General features: G+C 37.1%; 1 protein-coding gene across 6 annotated transcripts in view; it reads right to left on the bottom strand.

Annotated features, from left to right (window-relative positions):
* Spef2 (sperm flagellar 2) overlaps nucleotides 1-27,307 on the bottom strand; it is a 159,723-nt gene that overhangs the window by 23,750 nt on the left and 108,666 nt on the right. Inside the window, exons 26-35 of one of the 6 annotated variants that reach the window (XM_005386196.2) lie at nucleotides 25,903-26,056; nucleotides 23,673-23,801; nucleotides 21,335-21,473; nucleotides 18,087-18,316; nucleotides 8,462-9,624; nucleotides 8,118-8,347; nucleotides 7,792-8,000; nucleotides 7,580-7,703; nucleotides 7,321-7,473; nucleotides 5,755-5,855 (exon numbers count right to left, since the gene is read on the bottom strand). In XM_005386196.2, coding sequence (XP_005386253.1) covers nucleotides 5,840-5,855; nucleotides 7,321-7,473; nucleotides 7,580-7,703; nucleotides 7,792-8,000; nucleotides 8,118-8,347; nucleotides 8,462-9,624; nucleotides 18,087-18,316; nucleotides 21,335-21,473; nucleotides 23,673-23,801; nucleotides 25,903-26,056 — 2,547 coding nt within the window. In that variant the 3' untranslated portion in view covers nucleotides 5,755-5,839. Of the gene's footprint in view, nucleotides 1-3,454; nucleotides 3,638-5,748; nucleotides 5,856-6,356; nucleotides 7,474-7,579; nucleotides 7,704-7,791; nucleotides 8,001-8,117; nucleotides 8,348-8,461; nucleotides 9,625-18,086; nucleotides 18,317-21,334; nucleotides 21,474-23,672; nucleotides 23,802-25,902; nucleotides 26,057-27,307 lie in introns of those variants that run through there. The other 5 variants (XM_013515000.1, XM_013515001.1, XR_261209.2 and 2 more) reach the window with 5 other exon arrangements.

Raw genomic sequence — 27,307 nt, 5'->3', positions numbered from 1 at the left:
TTTGTAATTGCTAAATTGTGGAAGCAACCCAAATGTCCATTCACTGAGGATTGGATAAGAAAATTGTGGTACTTTTATATAATGGAATATTACTCAGCTATACAGAAAGATAAACTCAAGACCTTTATAGGTAAATGGTCACAACTAGATACCATACTCATAAGTGAAATAAATCAGACGTGCATGTGCAAGCACTGCATTGTTTCACTAGTGTAAAACCTGAAAGAGTTAATTTAAAGTAGGAGGTATGATAGACATTGTGAAATGATAGGAAAACACTCAAGGGTAAAGGGTAACTGGGATGTGGGAAAAGAGTAGGGAAAGAAGGAGAAATTTTGTATGTATGTACATACAGGATAGTTAACAGTTGTTCTACTGTCCTGTATTTCTTTGCTGAAAGAAACTGTCAATGAGTCCTTGATTGATCAATATTGCATGTCTCTATCTGTTGTCATGAGAAAACACTTTAAAGATGTGAATATGTAATACAATAAGCATTGTTAATTTCCTACCTCTTTGTTTGCAACTCTGTATTGTCTGTACTGTTCTTTTGCTATTTTGTAAAGGGCTGTTTGTCTGTTAAAGTTTTCCTCCTTTTATTTTTAAAATAAAAAAATATGGAAATATTCTTGGTAGTCCCTTGCTAAAACATGGTCAAAGAATTTTATATTTTACTTTTTCTTAGAGAAGTGCTGTCCTGTTCGAATCTTCGAATATCTGATTCATTAAGCTCATAACCTGCATTGTCAGTAGTAGAAATAATTTGATATTTCAAAATAAAAGCATTCTGCGGTAGTGTGACTGTGTGTCCCATGACAGAAGCAAGCATACAAGCCTGCAGCGGGAGGAACAGGATTTGTGTTCATTGCTTAACCAAGGCACATGACTTAGATAGCTTCACAAACAGTTTTTCTTTCCCCATTTTACAAGTCAGGGAAATCAGCACACTACTAAGTGTCTGCTGTGAAGTTGTAGTGAGTCAAAAGAAAGAATAAAAAGCCAACAAAATAAAAAGCACAGTGGACAGCTCTTTTCTCCTAGAAAGCTACTTTTCAGCAGTGTAGTTATACCATTTTACTGTTCTGATGTAGCACTTTCAAAAGATCCTATTCAGTTTTGCCCTAGAATCTGTTTTCATTTTTCCTATGAAACATCTGTTTTATTATTTTAGAGAGATGGCAAGTGTTGCAAATCTTTAAAAGGCAGGCAGGAAAGTTAAGTCAGCTTTCCTAATAGCATCAGTGTCTTGTGACCTCTGAGGAATAGAATTGGGGTTTCCGGGAAGGGGTAAAGCTCAGAAAGCAGCTTTTCCCAAAACATAGTGTTCAAGTAAATATTTCTGAGTTTCTACTGAATGCAGCATCCAGCTCTCTCTAAGAAATTCATACCTTTCGTAAAGGAGGTTTCTGGGTTTGGCTCAACACTTTGTTTTTTTTGTTTTTTTGTTTTTTTTTTTGGTTTTTCTCCGGTACCAGGAACCGAACTCACGACCTTGCGCTTGCCAGTCAGGCGCTTTGCCGCTGAGCTAAATCCCCAGCTCCTTGGCTCAACACTTTGGTTAAAAAAATGCTGCCACGTTTTGTTCTCCTGTTTGTACAAGAGGATATTCAAATTGATATCCTGTGTTAATTGACACATACTGTAAATAGTGAAGGTTTTTTACCAGTGCCCAAATTTTAAAATCTTTTTTTAAAATTTTATTTTAGAAAAAACCATAAAAAATACAGAATTTCAAAACAAGATAATAGGAGATTAACAGGGGTTAATATTGTGCATATAGTTATTTTCAAATTAGTTGCTCAGATTATAAGATATAGGCATGTGTAATTGATCAGACAGTATAAGCACAAACCATTTTGCCAATGAACTGAAAGAAGTCAGTAGTATAGTTATCCTATCTATCTTATGTATATATATATATTTTCTTTTTCTTTTTTTCTCCTTTCCCCAATCTCAGTTCTTTCTTTTTCAGCAGTTTCTTTCCCTTTCACAATATCTATTGTAGATTTTGGGTCTTATTTTTTTTCAATTTCTTACACTAGGGAGACAATATGATGCTACACATGAGAGTTTGATATATTTCACTTATGAATATGGTCTCCAATTACATCCATTTACTTATAAAAGTTTCAAGTTTGTCCTTCTTTACAGCTTAATACTCCATTATATAAAAATAAATTTTGTTTGTTTTCTTCTTCAAATAAAATCTCCTAACAAAATGAAAGTCCAGGACTGTGATAGATTATAAACTACTCTCTTTGGGAAATAGATATATTGAAGCCCAATGAGTCAAACACTTATCTTGATCATCTCTGAAGAATCTCCTTAGGATTCAAATTTTATTTTCTGGTTCAACTTATGAGCCCAAGAAGCTTAGGGTTGTCTTTTAAAAAGCGTGCCATTCATTCATTGAAAGGAAAGAGAAGCAGGAAGGGATATGATCTTTTAATGGTGGAACACATGTGAAATATCACCCCATTTCAACATCCATGTCTTGCAAACATTTCCCTCTTTTGTTGCCTACCAGTGAGGTGAAATGGTGAGCAATAGGATGAATTAAATAGATAGAGACAAAATTAATAATTTAGGCCCCTCTTAGTTATGGAATTTCATACACACTCTTTTCTTATTTAAACTTTTTCAAAAATGTGTTAAATTTTCATATAGTTTGCTTAATGAATAGAACCCATATTTATCATCCATCTGTCTATCCATTAGTCAATCTACCTAAAGAACTGTTGCTTTCTCCAACACTTACTATTACTGGCTTCTGTACTTACTATTCTACTAAAACTGCTTTGGTACAAGTCACAAGTTTTATCCCACCTGCCAAGGCCAATACAGGAATAATGCTCTTGGATTATTCATCAATTTCCTTAGGTGGTCTCATCCTTTCATAACTGCAACCACTTATGTGATGGTAACTTGCAATCCCCTCTGGATCTGCCATCTGGGATTAGATATTTTCACTCTCATTGACCACAGATATTTCAAACTCCACTTCTTAAAGACAATCTCACCTCTCACCACTCTATCACCTCAAAGAGGAAGACAGCCCTGCTCCTTCCCCCACTCTTCTTGCTACTCCTTAGTGTTGGGTACTGGGCAGCGGTCTTATTAAAGGCTCTGTAGTTGACCTTAATGGACAGCTAAGAGTAAAACTCACTGAGCATGTGCACAGCATAGCAACTTAAGGGAAGGACAAGGACAATGAAGTTTATGTGATTTCTTTCGGAAAACTTAGTTCTCTAGTATGTTTTGGTTTTCTCAGATGCTTCCTCTGGGGATGGAAGCCAGACTTCCACTTGGAGTTTTGACATTGCCCTGTGCTGCCTAGCCATGAGCTGTTGAAGAACAAACCCTGGCCTGAAACCTCTATTATGACATCAGTGAATAAGACACTCCTTAGATCAAAAATGTCCCATATTACTAGTCCACTAGGCCCAATAGCAACCTGCATATACTGCTCAAAATTGATGGTGCCCGTCTGTGCCTTATCTACAGCCTTGAACCTCTGCAGGGTCTCCAGGAGCTCCTTCTCCTCTGGGATGGGCCAAGGCATTGCCGCTACTAACAGGAACTTCCAGCAATCCACGAACTCAGAATTTACCACTAATAACGATGTTAACTCTTGCAGCTAGAAGAAAACAAGAAATGTCATTGGAATATTTCTATGGCTGTCTTGAAGCTCTACCTGCTCTATACTTTTAAAGTTAACCACTTACCAGTCCAATTATTTAAATATAGGATGACCAAAAATTGCATTTTTATTAATTTTTATAAGATAATATAGCAGGACATATAAAAATGAGAAGTTTATCAAGTTTATTCAATAATTTTTTCTGTGTATAGCATATCTTAAAAGATGCGATGCCCAGTGCAAATTTACAATCTAGATAGTAATATCTAGCTTCCTTCCAAATTGTTTTTGTAATATTGACTCTTTTTTTTTTTTTTGGTTCTGGAAATCGAACTCAGGACCTTGTGCTAGCAAGGCAGGAGCTGTGCCGCTGAGCTATATCCCCAGCCCATTATTGTCTTTCTTTGAAAAACACACTTTACACTGTTGTGTTGGCCTTTTCTCTTTATCTGTGGGTGGTGTAACTTCAATGAAATGTCTGTCCACTAAATGTAGAAGAATGGTGAAGATGATGATGAATGCCCTGGTTGGTGTTTTGCTATTCCATATTTTTCAATTATTTGGTCTATTAGCCCTAGTCTAAATTGCAAATGACTTTTTGAACCCCATTGTTTTTAATAAGAAAACAAATGATTTTTATTTTATTTGGTTCAGAACATGAATAAATATTTTATAATAATATTTTTCCTCACTTTTTGATTATAGAATACCTGGTTAGGTGTTAGTTCTGTTAACACCACCCATAGAATTATTATTATCATTGACCAACACTGAAATTTTTTTAGTTTATTTTGTCGAGTTCTACCATTTTATCTTTCCATTTCATAACACAGACTTTTCCTCTCTGACATGCTAGTACTTTTCCCTTTTTTAGTTTTTTCTTTTGCAGATTTTTTGGCATTTCCTTCTTATTCAGTATTGGTGTCCCAAACATGTCCATTTTGTATTATAAAAGAATATCACTGAGTTCTGGAGAAATATAAAAATTATATCTAATGTACTTACATTGAGAGTTTTCATAGATTGTAGCACAAAACTATAGGATACTTCTCACAAATAAACAGGAGTCAAAGAAAATAACCAGAATTTATTATTACATTTCAATAGAAATAAATTTAAAGGAAAATACATCATTCTAGATAAAAAGAATGCAAAAATAATTGATATAAAACAAACAGATGTACAAGTGTTATCTTTTGCAAACAAGAATAACCTGCTTGAGATGACATGTGCCTGAGCAATGCTCAAGATAGTCAATATGCAAACAAATGCGCTGCCCCGTGATACTTGGTGCAAACTATTAGGTAGTTAAGGTTCAGATGAGAGAAGTAGGGTTATGTATTGGTGAAAAGAACCAGCTATGACACTAGTTCTCTCTTGTTTCCTATGTTCTGCCAACCAGCCACACCAACTCCAAAGTGTTTTGCCACCTAGAAAATGTTTCACTTTTTGGTTCTTTCACATTTGTGTGTTTTCCTTAGTGTTACATAGGTGATTCACACATGGAACTCTATTAACTTTGTATTTTTTCAGCAGAGGAGAAATAAAGATCCTAACTGTTCCTGGGCAAGGACTCTGCAGCCAGTAGGCAAAATGTTCTTTAATTGTTTTGTTTTCTGAGACATTCTTAAGGAAATGATTATGAGGAAAATGAAGGATTGCTAGAATCATCTGCTATTACTGTTATTAGAATCATCTACTATTACTAGATGATTGCATCTGGTAGTAATAGAAACTCTGGATTGGCCTCACAATCTTTATAACATTTCACTGACTGATAGATCAATGTTCTTCAAATACTGAGCATGTGCATATGCTGTATATGAGTCTCAAGTTCATTCACTGCTTTGCTCATTAAAATTTCACTGATTGGTTACTAAATGCCAGAAACTTTATGCAAACTGGTCAGTTTGGAACTATTGGGGCTGGGGATTTAGCTCAGTGGCAAAACGCCTGCCTGGCAAGCGCAAGGTCGTGAGTTCAGTTCCCGGTACCGGAGAAAAACCAAAAAAACAAACAAACAACAAAAAAAAATTTGGAACTATTGACTCATTGATAAATTAAGAATAATATTAAAACTTTAAAACGCAGACAAAATGGAAACTTACTTCAGACTGGGTGAGATGCATCCAACTAACAGGAAGGCTATTTGCTCCAAAGTTCAGGGTTACCAGATCCAGCAAAATGTCACTGAATATTTTATTTCCCATTATGCCTACAATAAAAAGAAAAATACTCTGTCATTTAAATTATGTGATAAGGTTTGTTTCTTTTGTTAAGTCAGAAAAACTAATGGGTAGTTGTATAATCACTTTCTTAACATTATTTGGCACTATAATTTTTATTCTGAATGTGAAAAAAATCTTTCCCTTTAGCATGGATATTTCTTTGCTTTTTGTAAAATTAGAGAGATTTGAATTGTTAAACCGTTAGATGGAACGCACTGATTTAATCACTGAATTGGTTCAATATCTCTATTTCATAAAATATCACTGAACTTTAAAATGCTTTGCTCTTATACATTACTCTGTCTTACCCATCTAAAAGTGATATCTACTTTGTTTCCCATTTCAAACTGCATGCACATGCATTAAATAAATAGGAAAACAAAATCAGTGAATCTTCCTTTAAAAAAATGCCTAGCTCATGCACACAACAGAAATACCTTCTAGAGCCAGAAGAGACTGCTAACTTGTAACCAGGAATCTTTCAGGTCCAGAATACAAAAGCTATTCTTTATTTAAAAATACAAAGAGTAAAACAGACATAGCACCCCAATGTTTTACACCTAAGATTTGTCATTTCTAAAAGTCCATATGAACTTTATCATTATCTCTAACTCCTAGGAAATGCAATGATCCCCTTAGAATGTCAGTGGTTCAAACCAAATACATGCCTTCATGATTTGGAAGATAATATTCCAAGTAGCAACTGTGGAGCACTTATTTCTTTGATTAACAATTAGTATCTAATTTTATAAAGATGAAAATATTTTTCCAGGTAGTAGAGTTTTTAGCAAACAAAGCTTTCTATGCAACCACTTTGGCTTATAGATAAATTAGGAATAAATCAGTCATGTTCCTCAAGTTGAATCTCTGAATAAAATTTATTAAAACCACCTGTAAGAGAACTAAAGTATTTAAAAGTTCTTCCAAGCATGCAATATATTTCTGCCATCTCTAAAGGCTGTAGTGGAAAACAGAGTTGTAAGGCAAAACTTTCAGTTTACATTGGAATTGTTTATCTGAAGATCTTAAGGTGAAATATAAATACTGTTTAATATTTGACCTAGTCAAGTGGCCAAGGCATGTAGTAGTATGATTTTCATATCTAATGCAATAATAGAGTCACTTACAAATTTTGTTTAAAGATAGAAAAAGAAGCACTATTTCAATTTGGCCCTAAGTAAATTAGTTTTGAAAATTATGTATTTATTTATTTATTGTTATAATCAATGATGAAGTCAATGTTTGTCATATCACTCATCACTGTTATCCTGGCTTTCTGAGTTTGATGAGCAATCTGAGTCAGATCCTGAGTCACTAGTTGCAAATGAGGTTCTTGTATTCCATAAGTGGATAGCTTTCTTAGGATCAAAATTATTAATGTCTGGAGAATTCAGCTGAATAACCAGGATATCTGTCATTCTTTCAGCCTTCACTTTCGCATGCCAATGTGACCTGGTATGCTTCATCTGACTAAAGCCACGTTCTGCTTCAGCTGAGCACGCTGGGAGGGCTAGTACCAAGTCCACTAGCATTAGAATGTTCGGATACTTGTGGGAATAAATGGAATTCACATAATCCCAGGTCAATTTCTTAATGTTCTGAAATCTAGGAGAGAAGATAAAGAAAAGCAGAAAAAGCAAGTGAGACTTTTAAATTTTATCCAAATATTTACACATATCAACAAATTTGTTCAGCATGCTTTTTTGTTTACCTGGCATAAATCTCTAATTTTAACATGCTCCATTCAGTGTCCACTTCACCCATTTTAACATTGGCACCTTCTAATACTGGTTCATAATGTGCCATCAGGATAGATACCTCTTTTTCTCCAAATTCTGCAATTAAGATACAACAAACATTCACCTATATGAGACTCATACAATAAAAAAAACAATAGGCTCACAGTCAGCACATATTAGTTACCTTGATTTATCCTTGTAGGCCACAATTTAAAGCTTCCAATTATGGTTGCCTTTACCACATCTGGGCTGGCATCTCTGAAACAGCCTTGCAGCCTCTTGACAAGATGTGTTATAACCACGTTTCTCACGGCAGAAATGTTACCTTTTCCTCTGAGGGAGTAACCATGAAAGTGTGTGAACGAAGCTGCCTTGCATTCTTTTGGCCCTGGTCTAGAGAGATAAAAAATCATCCAACAAAAGAATTCAGCAAAATCAGGACCTGGCAAATAATTTCCCAAGGCAAATAGTCTGGTCTGACAAACCCACAGAGCACCCTCTACCTCTCACCTTGTTTGATATATCTGGAGCATTTCCAGGGTTGCCTCCAAGGTGGCAAATATGTCAGCAATTGAGGAATTTCTGTTCTGATTGACGCAGGACAAAATGCTAAGGACATTAATAACATCCAGCAAGAAATGGGCAAATTTAACAACATCAGCTTGGAGAAGGCGATCTAGAAGTTCTCTGGCTTTGTGCTGACCAGTGGATCTGCTGTTGTCATCTGTCTGCAATGTAAGCTGGAGATATCATGTTGGTCATCTTTCTCAAAATGACTCTTCCAAGGAGCTCAGTAAAATTATCTGTTTTGTTTGGAGAAAAGTAATATAATATGGCTTTCCAGTATTACTTACTGACTGCAGTTGCTGAACAATGGCAGGAAATCCCTTGAGAAAGTTCTGGAGGGCCTCTTGTAAGCCGCGAAGCCACCTCTTGTCTTCTATTTGAGAAGGCATCACAGGTAGAAGCCGAAGGCTTTTGAAGGCTGTTACCAGAGAACTCTTATGAAGAGGAGAGTTGTGATAGAAGTGACAAATGCTGTGAAGGAGTTCTTTGACATCATTGTACAGAGGAATGTCCTGGAACACCGCCTTGTAAGATAGTTCAAGCTGATGTGCAAAGCAATATACAGTCTGCACACACGGTTGGATTTCTTTCAGAAGCAGGGCCACTCCATTCTCTCCCTCCATTCTGAAGGTATCATCACTTCCAAAACCAACCAGTTTCTTTGCCCAGTCTTGGCTTGACAGCCTAAGTTGAAGATTTATCTCTAGAATTTTTTCAATGGCATTTTTTATGGTCACAGAATCCTTCCTTTCCACTATTTGCAACCCAACAATTTGACAGTGTACTTTTCCTCCCTGAGCAAACTGGACATAGACAAGTTCAGCTTCCTCCATTAAACTATCTATGATTCTATCACTGATGATAGAGAAAAATTTAGTTTTTTCTAGTTTTTCTCTCAGATTTTTTCCTTCCACCTCAGCAATAAAATATGTAAATGTCCTTGCTGATTTGTTAGTTCTGAAGACTGAGCCAATATCAACACCCTTCATGTCATCCAACTTGCACATCCAAATAAAATCTTTGAGGGGACGTCCAGTCTTAGCAATTGCATGGCATGATCTGAATAAGTTCTCTACTCTCCCAAAGGTTACTTTGCTCATGGTCCTCACCGTGACTTCAGTGGCAGCTCTGTTCACTGGAGAACTAATTGTTGCTTCCATTAATGAAGCTCTAGCATGAGCCTCGCTGATATGATGGGCATTGAGAAATTCAGTCTTAAAGTTGTCAGTGCCATAAAATAAACTCACTTGACTCCCCCCTGACTTCACTCCATGCTTTCGGCACAGGGCACAGGACATAAGATTTAATAACTCATCGTATACAAGCCAAGGATATTTTTTTAGCCAAATTTTCAAAAATTGATTGTTTTTCCTTGGAAGATAATGGTCAATTTTCCATAGTCTTTTCTGTTTTGCAGTGACTTGATTTACATCATCTGGAAGATTCCTGCCTTTAAAACAACTCCATGTTGTTATTTTAAATAATCACAATGCCCCCAGTTTTCTTAATCACTTCCACCCACACAAAGTTTCTCATTATTACTGGAAAAATTAGACTGAATATTTATTACTTACCAGGCATTTTGTTTGTTTGTTTTTCTTCCGGTACCGGGAGTTGAACTCATGACCTTGTGCTTGCCAGGCAGGCACTGTGCCGCTGAGCTAAATCCCCAGCCCCTTACCAGGCATTTTGGTAAGTACTTTAACTGGTTTATATCATTTCATTCTCACAATCCATTATCCCTGTGTTATAGTTAAGGACAGGACCTGGTTATTATTATCGCCATTTTGTGGACAGGAAAATTAAAGCACAAAGCGGTTCATTTGTTTAGTGTTGCTGTGTTTGTAAGTGGAGCCTCTGGTTTTATTCATAAGCAGAATTACTGCTTGGCCCTCATATCCGTGCTACTCTCTCTCAGGGGCTTCTTGTATGGGGAAAAGGTGCAGTGGTCTCCACTTAAGAATCCATTTCTCCACTTTCTTTCACAATTTCTTTTCCATGATGACAAAGAATATGGTACATGTAGCAGTGCATTCTGCCTGCCTGAGTCCAACACTCAGTGGCAATGACACAGCAACCTTGTTAATTTATAGAAAGGGTATTGGGCTTTGGGACCCTTCCCAGGTGGTTTGGAAAGAAGCTGTGACTAATGCTGCGTCTTTTTTCTTTTCTCTAAAAGTATAATTTTTTACTTACACACATATGGATCAAAGGGAAAAAATTAAAATTACACAAATTAAAGTCCTCAAATACCAGTTTCCCCCTGAGGGCACAGAACTTAACTTGTACCACATATATGTGTACACGTCCCTTCCACAAATTCTTTAACTTAGTGATTATTAAATTACAGATCTTCCTTGATTTATGATAGGGTTATGTCTCAAAAAACCCATTTTAAGTGGAAAATACCTAAAACTGAAAGTGTACTCATTACGCCTAACCTGAACTTCCTATCTAAGTAGGACAGTACCCTGTAGACTATAGATTATATTCTTGCAATCATATGGATGACTTGGAGCTGTGGCTCTTGACTGCTGCCCAGTATCACCAGAAAGTATCTTACCACGCATGGATAGCATGGCAAAAGATCCAGATTCAACTTTTAATTTTTATTCCTGCTGCATGTAAAGTCCAAAAGTCATAAATCGAATGATTTCAAGATTAGGACCATCTGTATATTGCCATATTTTGTCACAAAATAAAATTTAAACATGTGTCTGTGTGGTATCATATCAAATTGTCTAATGTTGGCACACTGTCAGTGCCTCCCTTTTCTCCTCAATGCTTCATGGTTCCAGGTTTTCACCTCTCAACCGGATTACACAGTACTCTTCTGATCAGAACGACACTCACTTCTTTTGTGTTCTGTTATCTATAGGTGCCTGCTAAGCACTGAGACCTCTGAAGACAATAAATCTCTTCCCCTAATTTTCTCCATCTCATTTCTCTTAATCCCTTTTAATTGAAAACCTTTGACACTGGTCAGTACACCTCTGCCTTTCATTACTAATTTGCATCTAACTTCTCTTTGGTCTTTCAGTGGGTCTTTTTGCACTTGTTAAAATAGATCTCCATTTTTTTTTCAAATTCTAAATGTTATAGGGTTTCATTTTAAGTTATTCTCCTTGGACTTGACAGCTAGTACCTTCACTTTCTTACCTGAGCACTGGACTGCTTGACAGTCTTTTACAGTAAGTCACGCCTGGTGTCTGATATTCAGACATAAATGTTGTTCAATAAATGAACACGTGTGAAAAAAATAAGTCTCTTGTCATAGAATAAAGCCTTAATTTCCATTAATTGAGGTAGCTCTTATGTTTGTGGTCAGATTTTTCTAAAAGATGGTATCTTGAATTCTAAGCATATCATTTATTTCATTTGCCAGAAAAGTTCTTGGGCCCCATGAGACTTATATTTTATCATGAAGACAGCCTTGAAACTCTGTCCCTAGTTTTATCAGTTGCTTAGGCCTCTAGATTCCTTGCTGCATTTCTGGGATCTGAATTTGATCTTGTGAAAGGAATTCACTATCGAGAGACCCCCAGGATGAACGGGAGTCTTGCTGTTCTTCGTTTTTGCATCGTGAGGTACTCTTAATAATGTCCAGGCCTCTGTAATGTCCCTTCCCTAAGAAATATTTCTGTACTTCTTGACTTAGGAAAATGTCAGATTCATTTAAATGTCAAATTATTTTAAAGATCAAAATATTTGCCTGTAAATATGTAATATTATATTTTTATAATTTTCTCAGAGTAATTAAGCCTGGAAAAGTCCACAGAACTTCCTAGTTAGCAATTTCAAGCAACAAAAGAGGTGCCCTTGAGGTTTTGTAGAGAAACTGTATCGGTTGCTCTCAGACAGTCTCTTGCCCTCGGAGTCCTCTGTTTATGTCAGTTGGCTATAAATGTCTTTGATAAATAATCTTCTCCTGCGTGTTCTTTGCAAGCCATTCAAGACCTCACAATTGACACAAATTCTTTCTGGCCTCACCTCCTGCTCTTTGTCACACAGAGGCTGTGTGCTGTCATGCAACTTCAAAGCCTCCATGACGGCTTCGTTTCTCTTTATCTTGCAATACTTTTCTCCTGGTTCTCTAACTGAAAGGTTCCATTTCAGAAGCCTCCTCTGGGCTTCTGACTGCCCTGTGTGGACAGCAAAGACTGTTCTGTTTGACTATTGTAAAAGTATGTAGCTGACTGATGCGGCTCAGCAGTATAGCCTGGAGTCCTCCATATGCTTTCTCTGCCTCTGAACCTGTGCTTTCTCTGCCTCTGAACCTGTCAATGAATCTAAGGTTCTCCAAAAGCATTCAAAGGAAAACAATGTTATAGGCTTTGAACACCTAAATGCTGTCCCTTATGAACAAGGAGTGAGGGTATAGAATTTGCTGGGCTGAGTTCTCTCCAGGTAGCTCCTAAGTGGAAGCTATGAACCAAATCTCTACAGGTATTAAATATACCGATGATCAAAAAGCAGTCTAATAATTTATGTGGGGCTAGGAAAACACTTTCAAAAGTGCTCTAGTTTCAACAGACTGCAAACCTCTTCTTTTGAAGAAAGGATGTCTTCCTGGTACACTTTGGCATGTTTAGAGTCCCCAGGGAGCCATATAACTTCATGGCCTAATTCTACCAAGTAGCATTTATTTTTTCTGGAAGTACTCTGGAGTAGTTTTGGAAACTCAGGATAACAAACTAACATTTTATTTATTTATTTATTTATTTATTTATTTATTTATTTTTGTCTTTTTGAGACAGGGTCTCACTATGCAGTTCAGGCTGACTGTAAATTCATTTCGTAGCCCAGGCTGGCCTTGAACTTGCAATGCTCCTCCTGCCTCAGCCTCCTGAGTTCTGGGATTACAGTCATGCACCACCACACCCAGCTCCAAACTAAGATTTTAAGTAACAATAAAATTAGTGTTTATCAGTATTGTATGATTTTATATATTATACACTAATATGGCATTACTATAATTATGTAATTAAATCATAAGGGTATATATTCCACTCAAATTGCAGCTTCTATGTACTATATCCTTTCTAAGACCTGTAAACATACAAATGACTTGAATCCTTATAACAATTGCATGAAATAGTAAATATTTATCTTTACTATCATTTTTACTGATGAAGAACTGAAGATGAGATTAAACAACTTGCCCATGGTCATATAATAACCATTTGACAAGATTTAGACTTGAAAAGAGTTGTCTGATTCTGATTCTCATCATAGGTTAAGGTGGCAAAGAAATAAATTAACATGTGCAAAATGCTAGCATAGAGTCTGACACATAGTGGCTATGTCAAACGGGCTATTATTATAGTTCAGAAAGTATTCATTTTATCTCCCTCTGTGTTGGAAGCATGCTCATGGAGATGATTCCTGGGATGATGCTCAATGGAGAGAAACTGCCTGTTGCCGACTCAAGCCCCCTATGATTCTGAGGTATAGGTGGATCACTGCTGGGTGACAGGAAAAATGCAAGCATGGTCAATTGTTTCATTGGATTTTGCATGATGTTTAATTATTATGCATAAGGTTATTTTCATCTGGCATATTCATAACAATCATATGCATAAATCAAGGGAGATTCAGAGTAATCACAAGAGACGGAATTTGACAAGAAAAGGAGTATTAAATATGCCATTACAATATATGTTCCATTAAAATATAAGCATTAAAAGGAAAGTACTAAGGCTTAAGGAGCTTTCTGTTGAGTATTGGTTAATCTACTTGCAAGTAAGAGTACACATTAAAATAGTTAAGGCTATTCTTTCCTTTTATATTTTTATACCAGATACTCACAAGTATTTAAAGTATTAAGTCACTTGTTTTAAACAAAGGTTACCATTTCCAGTAATTTTATTTGTGTACCATAATTAAAAATTTTAGAGTATATTTAATATTGATATTCCTTATAAATTTGCCTGAAAATGTTACTGCAGGCCCAGTAACATGATGACTATTATATCCAAACATGTGTGCTTTTTCCCTAAAAAAAATCATCTTTATCAGCACTAATAAGAACATTTTATCTCTTCATCATATTTTGACAACTTTTAGTGAACTTGTAGGTTGCATCTTAAATATCATAAATTGCATGAACATATAAAAATAGTGTAAGAAATTGTTCATATTTTTTTGGGTTAGAAAGAAGAACTTTTAAGTTCCAACAGGAGGCTCTGAAATTTAGAAAAGCACTGCATTCAGTTAAGTGTTCCATACTTTCAAAGCTCTTATCACTTTAACTAAAATTATCTTTCAAAATTGTAGATTATAAGGTAAATAAAATGTAAGGCACCACAGCCTACTTCCTTCCAGTTCCTGGAAGGGATTGAAAACAAGTTATCATTTAAAAGATGAATGAGTGTGCAAAAAGTAATAATGTTAGAGGCGATGGACATCATTTCTAGGTGTTCACCTCGTATTAGGTGCTCACCTAATAAGCACCTGCATTACCCTCAGTGCCCTAATTTGATCATTATATATTATACACATGTATCAAAATACCACACAGTACCCATAACTATGTACAGTAACTATATCAATTTAAAAGGAGCCCCAAATGCTCCCAAATGTCCACCAACAGAATAGGTAAATATGTTTTAATATATTAATTTCCATAAGAAAATAACCTAAGTTCACTCATACAAAAGAGTGAACAACTTACAACTACATGCAACAAGATGAATGAATCTAGAAAGTAATGTTGAGGAAAAGAAGATAGGCCAAAAGACTACAAATTTCATTATTTCACTGATTTATATAACGTGTGAAAATATATAAAACAAATGCTGTTACAAGTCAGTTTAGTCATCACCTTGGAGGAAATGAAGGCCCTGACTTCCAGTTAACACCACATACATTGATCTTGAATTGGTCTGTGTCTTGAGCTGGGAGCTTTGTCTATATAGGCATACTCACTTTGTAGAAATTCATTGGCTTGTACATTTTCAATAGGTGTATTTTCCTGATGTATATTGCACTTCAATAAATTTTTAAAAGTTTTAAAAATCCATGTTCAACACAGAAAACTTGGAAAATATTGTTAAGAAGGGGAAAAATCATATCCTTTAACATTCTTCTACAAAAAGATGAGTGGGTATGTATAATTAAATGCAGTGAACAACAACTGCATAACTGAGTTTGAAAGACTACCACCAGTGTCTATTTCATGAAGACAGGAAAGATGGGGAGAAGAAGCGAGTGATAATAATCAGATTCTCTTAGGGAGGGCGATGTCAGTATTTGGGGCCTGACTTTGAGGGTGCCAGGATAAAACTTCCAATTCTGTGACCATTAATTTTTCCTTCCCTTTATAATAAGAGCAAAACCAATAATGAACAATAGTTCTGATAAAATATGTAACACAATAATAAGTATTTTGTATATACCTACAAATAATATATGCAACATGTATATTTCCAAATATACATATATGTTTTCTTTTAGATAATAACTCATTTTGAATCATCAAAATCCTTAAATCACACAGCATTGTACACTTTTGTGAATTCTGTCCTACTGATAACTTCCAGCTGGGTTAGTTTTCCAACCTGAATGTGTATAGGAGGCTCCTTAAAATAAATAAAGCCTCTCCTTCCATTCTCCTGTAGTTCATATAGCTAGGGAAGGAAATGCTGTCTCTTGACCATTGCCTCTTACCTCAGAGGTACAGGTTTCTTAGCAGCTGTTCTCTTAGATTTAAATATCTTCCAGATCCTTGCCCCAAATCACTCTTTACTCCCTTCACTTTTTTTTTTTTCGGTACCAGAAATTGAACTCAGGACCTTACATTTGCCAGGCCGGTGCTGTGCCACTGAACTATATCCCCAGCCCTCCCTTTGCTTCTGTTATGGTTTGTGTCTGGATGTCCTCACGAAGCCTCATACAGTCACGGGAGGGGGGTGCTTTTCGGAGGTGGCTGAATCTAGAGTTTGTAATTGATTCTTTGTCTTGTGCTGGGATTATGGGTGTGAGTGCTAACGCCCTCCCTAGGGTGGGTAGCCTACATACAATATAAAGGACAGAAAGAGTCTTGTCTCATGCTCCTCCCTTCTGGCTCTTGTTGCTTTTGCTGTTTTCCACCACAATGAACTGTTGCCCTCAGCCAAGTGCCACCTTGCCTTGGAGCCAGCTGAGTATGGACTGCAAACTCCACAAACTGTGCACTAAATAAACATTTCCCCTCTTAATTTTGGGCATTGAGTATTTTGTCTCAGCAAGGAAAGGAAAGTAACTGAGAGTTTTTCCCTCCACAAAATTTTCCTACCTCATAGACTGCAAGCTGACCTGCTGGCATTCTTGAGTACTTTCATCAAGTGCTGACTCTCTCCCAGAAGGAAACCATGTTGTTCCCATTTTCTTCTTCTTTACCTATCTTTTGTAATTACCTTCTAGCTTCTATAGTAAAAGTGACTTTCTTTTTACTTCTGCTTTTTGTAATTATATTTCCCCATTTCTTTCCTTTTCTCTCTTTGTTCTTCTTTTTTCCTATTTCTGCCATCTTGTAAAACTGCTCTGCTCTACTGTGGAGTTCCTTGGGGCACTCAACAGGTCAGTGTCTGCTCGAGTTGACTCCAGAGGCGGAAGACTACTAACTCTGAGGAGTCGGACTGTTCTGAAGGTGGGATGTTTTGCCAGTTTAAGCAGAGATGGACCTTACGGGGAAAATGAAGAAGGTCCCTAGGGGACGATCAGGTAAAAGTTAATTATTCAGCCAAACTGTTACCATGCCTTGCTTGCCTGCCTCGCTACCTGAAACAAACATCTGCACTCAACAGAACTCTATGCCTTTACTGTTCCTCAATAAATCTGGGGGTTTGAGTTAGTTGGGGCTTCACTCCATTCCACTGGAAACCCTTCCTTTGTCTCTCTAAAGGGCTTTGCTGAGCCAAACCTAGCACACTACCATATTCTGAAAACATAAATGTTGTCTGTTCACATCTTTTTACCCTAAAGGGTTCTAAAGTTAATCTTCTAAACTAATGCTGTTTTTTGTTTGTTTGATTGTTTGATTTTGTTTTTACCACTGATGTTTGATGTGGATTTTCTGGACTAATTTTTAAAGGTGTCCATTGACTGATTATTCTTTAGGCAAGGGTGATAATATCCCAATAGGTTAGATACATTGGAAGATAAACTAAACGTGTTTATGACAGGCAATTCAGATCAGCGTGAAGGACTAAGAATCTTAAATCTGCAGAGTTCTGAATAGCTTCCGACCATAGGGAAATCATTTGAATGCTGTGTGACATAGTGTTCAATCCTAAAACTTACAGTGATAATCCTGAATGATTGATCTGAATTCCATGTGGGATTCATTGAAAAATACTTGGAAGTAGGAAATGCCTGAGTCATCAAAGTCTGAGCCACCATAAGGAATTAAGTAATCTGGGTATAGCAAATAAGAATCTGCACACATATTTGAACAAATTAACTAAATATTTGTTAATGCATTGTGTAGTTTTACTCAAGATCCATGAAACATTGAGGAAAAAGGCAAATATAAAAGGCTCCTCCTCTACTCCTCTGTCTCCCTTCACTGTGTAGACAGAAGCATGAACTCATTATTTCAGTATAAAACCTAAAGAAAAATTACACAGAAAGATTTTGTCTTCTGTAAAATACAGCTAATAATCAACTTTACCAACTTGCCAGCCAAGGCGGACAAGAAGGGTTACCAGGGTTGAAGAGCAGCGTACTAAAGTATTACATATTCACTGTGATTCTCCGCTGCTTTAATCCAAAGCATGTTATGCAAAGCGAATAGCTGATAGACTACAATGAAGCAAGAGGTCTTTGCTGTGCTACTAAGTCCAGTGGAGTTGATTTTACTTGTGGAGAAGTATTGGGTATTCCAGTTAATCATAATCTTTTTTGTGTTCTTTTTATAATTAGTTTTCATACCTTTAGGGGCTAGTTCTAAGAACTGATCTCCAAGATTGTCAAGCTGTTCAATGGTCATCATGCCATTTTCTTCCTTTTCTACAGGAGGAGGACGGGCTGGTGGAGGAGGATCTGGGAAGACTTTTATATCATCATTAATGAAGAAGTCTTCTTGGCTTAAATAAAGCTCATCCTGAATTTTTGTAGCTGTTTCAATGTGATAGCGAGCTACTTTAGTTAACTTTTCTATGCTGAAAGTAATAAAATAAACAGGGTTATCTCAGTTAAAGATCCCATTAGATTAACAGTGTTTGCTTATAAGAAATATGCACAGAAATGCACACATTATAAAATTAGACAATTCAATCTATATATTTAAAAACTCTAATTTATTCTCAAATCTATTTGGTAAAAAGGGTATACATAAAAGCAGATGAAAGCCAAGCATGTACTTTTATTGTACAGCTGATAGTTAAACATGTTGTACAAAAGTGAACAAATGAGAATTCATTAAATATGGGTTTTATAAGTATTGGAGCATATTTTACTGTATAAGCAATATGATAGCAAAGATTAGATTCCATTTTAAGTGTGAACCATCATGGGTGATATGGCAGTTTATAATGTAAAATATGAGCATTAGAATAATATATTTTATTTAAAATTAGGATAAATTTTGAAGTGAGTCAAATTTGACAATATGTTTCTAGAAAAATGGCTTTTTCTAATTTTATAATAAGGAGTTTAACATCATTTAAGATGCAGTTGGCAGAATAACCTCTGATGCACATGATCCATTTCCACCACATTGTTATCTCCACAAAAGGGATGATCTTTAGGAAGCTCCTGTGTCTCTAACCAGCAACAGTTAGGGAGCACTACACTCCAGTAGAAAGAGCTTTAGGATCCAAATTCACACCTAGGGCACTAGCCATGCATCCTGTAGCAAGTCACCTACGCTCTCTGAATTCCTTATCTTCGCCATGAAGCCAGTGACACATCTCTCTTCCTTAGTTTGAAATAATTTATGTCACGGATTCAAAATGTACCTCAGACACAGTTAATATTCTCCAAAGGTCATTTTAAAGGTTAGAGAGGTTTTATACAGGAATATATAAAATACCCTCATGTTGAAGAAAGGATACTATTTATCTCTTATAATAAAAGGTTGAACACCACAATAAAATGTTTATCTAATCTACTTTTATATAATTAGGATCACCAACATATCTATATACTGAAAAATTAGTTTTAGTTGCTGTCTTTCAAAGATGCCCTTGAATTCAATTCCAGAATCTGTCTTTGTGAGTCTCAGTGTGGTTTGTATTACCACTAATTACCATAACTAAGTAGTTTATGAATTAGGGTGTTTCTGTGTTGCGGAGCAAATGAGAAGGGCATTGTGTAGCTACCGAGTTTACTTGTGCAGAGAATCTCCATACATAGACTGAAACCCAATCAAAACCAGATCAAACAAGTATGCGCCTCCCAGTGGAAGGTTTACCAGAAGTAATCCAAAGTACAAAGAGCAAAGTAAAAGATTGATGAACGGGAAGGAAGAATGCATTTTATGCAAATAGCAGGGTGGGAGGAAAATGACGGACAGGACATAAAAAGAATGTGTCGTGTACATCTATTAACTACACACAATGAATGTAATATGACAAACAGGAACTAATAATAAAAAAATAATAATCATGAAAATGTGAAGCAGGGATCTAGAGATGAAGGGAGGGAGGCAGGTGGGAAGAGAAGGGGAATAAAAGGAATCAAGATATATTAAGTACATGTACTTGACACATCCCTAAGTGCTCCCTAAGATGACTGTAAACATCATGTACAGCAAACACATATTAATAACAAATTTTAAAAAAGAGTGGAACGGGGAAAAAATGCCAGAAAAGGGAAAGGTAGGATTTAAAGTTCAAAGGGATTTTATCCTTCCACTCCCACACCCTGATCACATTTCTAGGTTTTAAACTTCCCTTCTTGGGGCTGGGGATTTAGCTCAGCGGCAAAGCGCCTGCCTGGCAAGCGCAAGGTCGTGAGTTCGGTTCCCGGTACCGGAGAAAAACCAAAAAACAAAAAAAAAAAAAAAAATAAACTTCCCTTCTTGTGGACATAATTCATGGCAGTAAGTATAGATTCAGAGATAGAAATACATACAAATAAGAGAGCTATGAGCACATTGGATAAAGACAATATCAATTTATACTTGATGGCCCCATGGATGGAAGCCAGGAGTCCCAAGAATGAAGAAGACATGTTTTCATTTGTAAGTAGTGGGGCTGGCACTGGCTGAATTACACGGAGATATGTATGTCTCTTTAAAAAAATCTATTTTCTTCTTTACTGTGAAACAACAGTTCTAAACAACTAAGCTGAAGTTTACACTAGAAGTTTCATTATGATACAAGAACTGGAGAAAAGAAAGCCAAAAACCTTTTTCCCCCTGTGGTAGCTGCTGTTTCTGAGAATATGTGCCATTCGTATCCTATTTACTTAGTAACTTCTAAATTTTCAGTAAATGTTTACAGCCAGTTGAGGTGCATTACAGAATTTACATCAAGTAGAAATTTCTGAAATGTCTTGGTGTAGTGTTTCCTTTTGTAGAGGAAACTGACAAAGCCCCAAACAATTACATACACTACAAATTTGTGGATAATGTGAGACTCCTGGGACCCTGCACAAGCAGGCTCCTGCTTCTCAGATGAGGGCTTCTCCACTCTGCTGAGCTGATTCTTTATCATTGTAAGGGAGAAGAGGATGAAAGTGACTGCCCTTTGCTGGCAGCAAGAGTCTGCGAAGCAGTAGAATCGAGTATTAGGCTTACCAGGGAATCAGCCTAACTAGCAAAACAATCCAGTGAATGACTTTTAATATCTCACCAATTTGCTCTTACTGATGCCAAGTCTGGCATTGGAAAGATACGGAGCATAATCTTACTCCTGAAAAATGTCCTAAAATGATCTATAATCTTACCTTGTACACTAAGGTTCCCATTATGTAATGTGAAAACTGAACACATAAATGATATACAAAATTGGGTGTTGTAATAGAATCCTTTCATATGAACCCCACTGCTTGCAAAGAGGCAATATAAATGCAATAGTAAAGCTGACTTCACATATTTATCAACATGATTTCCAAAAAGGCCAAATTTAAATGTGTAAAGGTCTTTAAAATTTATAAATGCCTCAAAAATCTTTACTGATTTTGGCACTCAGAAGTTAACAAAATGTATCTTTTAAAGACATGCAGTACTTTACCTGGCCATTTCATTCAAATACCTCTCACCGAGCCCCCTTTCCATGAATTTATAGGCATTGATCATCTGCATTACTTCATCTTCAAGGACAGACATCGCTTTCATCTTTATCAGTTCAAGTCGAAACTGTGTAGCTTTCTCTATTTAAAAAGAAAAGTATTTTCTAATGAACTGAATTCACTTTTAAGCAAGTCTTGCTTTGGTTTGTGAAGCTGTAGGCACACATTCAATATAGCAGTGCCGATAAGGTAACAGCTATCTTCATTGAGAAGCAAAATGTAACGTGTGCCAGAGTCATTTCAGAAATTATTGAAACTAAAACTATACTTGAATCTCACATTCATTGTATTTTACAGCAACGTGCTCTTCTACAAAGGGGATGGGAAATACACATATATGATTTATTAATTTTAAAAAGTGTGGAGACAAAGATTCTTGCTTATGCTTCCCTACTTTTGAACCTTGGGGTGGCAGTGGCATTACATTTTCAGCAATACTAAAATTATGGGAAAATGTATGCTTCCCTGGGCGTATTGCTGTTGCTGGCACATTGCAAGGTCTGGATTTTACTTTCAAAATATCCTTCTAAACTCTCTTGGATTTTTCCATTCACCCAGCTAGTTTGGGTTCTGCTTATCATTTAAATGATTGCAATAATTTCAACCCTGCTTTTTCTAATATCCTTTTCTCTCAATTCCAATCCACCTCAAATTGTCCGCAGTACTCTTACTATTCTGTATTGCCCGCAGGTGTGATGGTATCGCTCCTTTTTCTGCGCAGAGTTTTTTTTAATTAGTTTTCAGTTGCAATAGGGAAAATTTAATTTTGTTGGCAGGGCATAGCTGACCTCCAGGGTCTGGCTTTTTTTTTGTTTGTTTGTTTTTTTCCGGTACTGGGAATCGAACTCATGATCTCACGCTTGCCAGGCAGGAGTTGTGCCGCTGAGCTAAATCCCCAGCCCCTCAGGGTCTGGCTTCCCACCTCCCAAATCACACCTTCCTGCAATCTGAGTAGCTCATACTCCTTATGCTCACCATCATGCTCCTCACACCCGCTCTCCTTAGCACATGATTCTCTTCTCCATTCCCACTCTTGTTTGTCCTCTGGTCAGACTTACTCATATTCTTAGTTCCTCCTGAAAGTTTTTCTTGACATCTTCCCACCCCCTTTGTCCTGTATACCTACCTATACTATCACAGAACATTGTAAATGATTATTATGGTATGTGCATCTCTCTTCTTCTCGACTTTATTTTTTGTTTTATTGTTGTGCACATACGTATGTCTTCAGCAGTCATCACACACTTGGCATAGAGAGAAACTCAATAAACTTTTATTATATGAATGAATGAACTTTGCCACACTAAGGATCCTGTATTGAATAAACCAAAAGATGAAACCTCCTGGAATCAGGGAGACAGGCATGTGCATGTCTTCTGATTCTCTTCATACGCTAGGTCTCCTTTTAGTGTATTTCTGATTTGATCGCTGCTTAGGGAAGCAGGTGGTAGGATGGGGTGGAGAATGAGGGGAGAGAAGGGCAGAGAAGCAAGAGCTGGAAAGCATCCTAAATCGATAATGGTTCCTGAGTTGCTAAAGGTGTCTCAGATTACTGGGTGCTGCATTTTTAGGATTTTGTCACCTAGAATATTGATCATGGGTCCTTTCAACTTTTTTTGCAGGTTCATAATATTTCAAATTCCATCTTCATTGCTTTAGAAGACATTACTATGAGCCATAAAACAGTATGTCTTGTACAATTCTTGTTGTCAACAGGGGGAAAGAAAGTCCTCAAATGCTGGAGATACCTATTAAGCTCTTGTCTAGTCTTTGCTCCCAGTAATTCACTTTCAGACCTGATGGCCTTTGGTCAGGGATTATTTTCCTGATGAGAGGAAAGTCATTATTATTGCAACAAAAAAACCACTTAACTTTAGGTATCTCCTAATGCTATAAAAATCATCACCTAATGCTAAAAAATCACCCACCTAATGCTATAAAATCATCCAGTTTTCAAATGCTATATTTTTCTCTCTATTCTTTGAGATTTGAATTACCATCCTTGCTCTTCTAATCCCTTCCCAAATACTTTTTATCTCTTTCTGAGATTCTCCAGACAATCAAGACTGCAGCCAAAATATGTGACTCACACAGCAAGCAGTGAAATCCGCTCCTCCTATGACCAAATGAAAACAACTAACTGAATGTTGTCTTTTCAGTCTGTTTGGTTTTGTGGTCTCAGAAACACAATCTAAGGCAGCTTATGAGACTGCCATGGGCTGTTTGGCACTGGTCTACTTTCTACCGAATAGCATCATCTTAGTTGTTTCCCACTGATACCTTCAAAGTGCAGGGCAGCAATATGTTCTTCCTTTATTTTGAGCTTCAGTTCATTTTTTCTTGCCATTTCAGCCATCTCCTCTGGTGTTACTACCACAGAAATGGCTTCTGCTATAGGTGGTGATTTATCTGAAAGAGCAAAGTAACATGCTAAATAAAGGATCAACAAAGGAGTGTACACACACTGTGCCTGGACAATGTGAGCACAAAGAAAAATCGGTAAACCTCTAGTGGTTTAGAAACAAGGAACTTAGTCTCCTCAGTATGACAGTGTGAGGGATGAAACGGTGATAGTCCTTCCTGGATAATTCTCCTTGTGGTTTCTGAGCAGGACTCCTAAAAACATCTCAATTTTTACACTATCATAAAAAATGGGTAGCAAGTGTAGAAATGATTACAGAACCCAGAGGCGGTGAAATCCAGAAAATAGGGTCAGAAACTGGCAAACACCAACATACTGTACATAATGAGCCACGTGCACAGGTACTATTCTACGGGGACTTCTTGTTTCCCAGGTCTTTACAAGGAGAAGACAGGAGGATAACCTCGAGAAGATATGGCTGACATGTAGGTGATAGTCAAGGATCTGTAGCCTATTTATTTATCTTTTAAATAGTATGTAGGGACTGGGGATTTAGCTCAGTGGCAAAGCGCCTGCCTGGCAAGCGCAAGGTCGTGAGTTTGGTTCCCGGTACCGGAGAAAAACCAAAAAAAAAAAAGACCAAAAAAAAAAATAAATAAATAAATAGTATGTAACTATGTGCACTTCAATAATTGGATAAGAGAACTGGAAAATGCAAATATATTGTTATTTGTCTGAGGATTTACTTACAGGAGGTGGAAGTGTGATTCTAGCTACAGGCTCACTTTACATAATCCTAACAAATCTTTCTTCAGAACCTGACCACAAGGGGTTCTTAAGTCATTAAGTCTTTAAGAAGACTTAAATGTAAAGCCAAAAATTGTAGTAAGACACATCTGTTGTAATAATAGATTACATGTATAGAATTTACAGAATGTAAGGATTACAAATGAAGGAGAGATTAATCTCTCTGGATTTCTTTTTATCATATCTAATTACAGAATTGGACTCAACTGCTTATTTCACTAAACAGAATTTCCTTCAGATGTTGCATATATTTTTTATTTGTTGATCATATAAGATGGACTAAAGTGTATTCTACATTGGGGTATCACCCTTCCCTTTGCTTTAAGTGACTAACCACCTTCTCCCCATCCTTGGTGCTTTCCCTTGACACTTATCATGCTTGCTTAAGGGCAGTCCATCTAGTTAAGTGTGCCCCTGTCCCCTCAGAAGGAAGGAGTGTACCTGTCCTTGAGTTACGCGGACCTCCTTTACCAAAATTAATCATTTCTCAAATGTCTGTCTCCACTGTTAGACTACAGGTATTTAAAGCAGGGACCATCGTTTTGAATCTTGATTTTGTTTTTAATTCACTGTCATGCCTTTGACACGACCATACACTGTTTTGCACAGTGGAGTCCCAATAAATATATAATGGCAATCAATAAGCACAGTGACTTCATGTCCTTCTCACTTTACCTTCTTGTCTCAATTGCTTGAAAATTGTACAAGTGGAAATGTTCAGAGGGGTGGATAATATTTGTGCTAGTGCTATTCCTAAGATTAACTGGAAGTTTCTCCCAGCCTGCGTTTTCTTTTCTTTTTCTTTTCGTGTCTCTGAGGCAAAGATTTAGGTAGGAGGGTTCCAGGAGAGAGGAACTTGCTTCAATTCAAGCAAAGCTCTGATGTACACAGAGCTTTTAAACTTCTCCTTCATGTAGCAAACGTCAACCCCCTTTTTATGGGCTCCTCAGATTTCACGGTATCATCTTGGGAGGTTTTTTTTTTTTTTTTTTTTTTTTTTTTTGGTTTTTCTCCGGTACCGGGAACTGAACTCACGACCTTGCGCTTGCCAGGCAGGCGCTTTTTGCCGCTGAGCTAAATCCCCAGCCCCTTGGGAGTTCTTTTAATATGTTTAAAACTGTGAGATTACCTCACTCTGAACATTTGATTATTTAGATAAAGACATTAGGTAAGATGGGTATATAAGGTGATTTGCCAAACAACCCTGCAGCTTATAGAAGCCAGATCTCTAGTTTAAACCAAAGAGCCAGTAGTACAGGCTAATACACCTGGTTAATTGCTTGTTTTCTACTAAGAGGAGGCTGAACCATCCATAGTTCTGGGGGATAAAACCACAAATACCTTTTGCTTTCTTATCTGCAGTTTTTTTCTTAGGTGGCTCCTTTTCCTTCTTGGCTTTTTTATTTCCACCCATCTGAGGCGACTTCTCTTTTGAGTCTGCTGGCTGATTTTCTTTTTCTTCTTCCATGAGCCTCTGGTGAATTTCAGCAGCCACCTAGTTGCATAATGACAATACCTTGATCATTATACATTCGTGAAACACAGCCACTATTGGATTTGGTCATCACTAGATTCCACTGAAGCCCTATTCTGCTCCAAACAGTCCTGCCTTTGGACTCGGTCTTGGCAGGACACACTGATGCTGCTCCTCTGCAGCCATCTGAAAGGAGGCTTTCACTTTCTCAAGTCCAGTCCCAAATCATCCTTGTGTTCTCACTGCCACCTCGAGACAATGACAATCCCACGATTATGTCAAAATTCCTTTGTTTTTACTCTCAGACTCTATGAATTTAACCCTTGCTTTTCTTCTAAGTTGCTGTTATCTCTTGGTCTCAGTGGAAGGATTTCCTCTACCAGTGTTTTTTAAACATTTTGTCATAATTGACCCCTGGTGGAGTTTTGTGTGTGTGTGTGTTTTCTTCTAATACAATTTCCCCTAGTGAAATTCTAATATTGCAAAAGTAGATATGTCTAAGTACTGTGTGTGTTATACATAAAGTGATACTTTTCATGCCCCTCTAATTAATTGTGAGGTATACATGCCCTATGTTAATTTGCTCATGGACCCTTGAATCCTGGGCTTCACTCTGTTCTAACACTAGATATTATCCAAGAAGACTCAGTTATGAAGATGGCCTGTCCCTAGCTAACCTAGCTCAGAGATTACTGTACCCAGCTGACTTTCAGCTTCTCTCCACGCCAGGAATCCACTCCTTTCACTCTCATTCCTTCCACTCTCTTGATTAAGGGAATGTTAGTCACCCACCCAAAAGTGTTCCTTCACTCTGCCTCTGAGGCTGGTTCTGCTTATCAGGCTACAGACAACCTCATCTCAGGACTACATGACTGAATCTGTCTTGTAGCCACAGGATGACAAATACTACCTGTCCTCCTCTCCTACCACCCAAAATATTTTTACTCAGGAAAGTAGAGAGTAGAATGGTGGCTTCACCAGGGACTGAATTAGGGGAGGGGGAGAAGAGTGACATGGGGAGAAGAATGAGTTGGCCAGACAGTACAAAGTTCCAGTTAGATGGGAGGCATCTATTGTATAACATGGTGACTGCCCAACAGGCACCATGGTCCCCAGAGCTATGCCCATTCCTATGTTTTAGTTCTCAATATCTTGGGGAAGGTGTGCTATGGTCACAGAAAATATTTACTAATTGATGGAATTTCTTTGAAAATTATCATATTACACAGACAACCCACAGCTTCTTCAGAATAACAGCACCATGGAGAAATC

This window comes from Chinchilla lanigera, unplaced genomic scaffold (genome assembly GCF_000276665.1).
Source record: "Chinchilla lanigera isolate Chin_1 unplaced genomic scaffold, ChiLan1.0 scaffold00025, whole genome shotgun sequence".
In the NCBI taxonomy this organism is placed as follows: Eukaryota; Metazoa; Chordata; class Mammalia; order Rodentia; family Chinchillidae; genus Chinchilla; species Chinchilla lanigera.
This window is presented reverse-complemented; position numbering and strand designations above follow the sequence as displayed.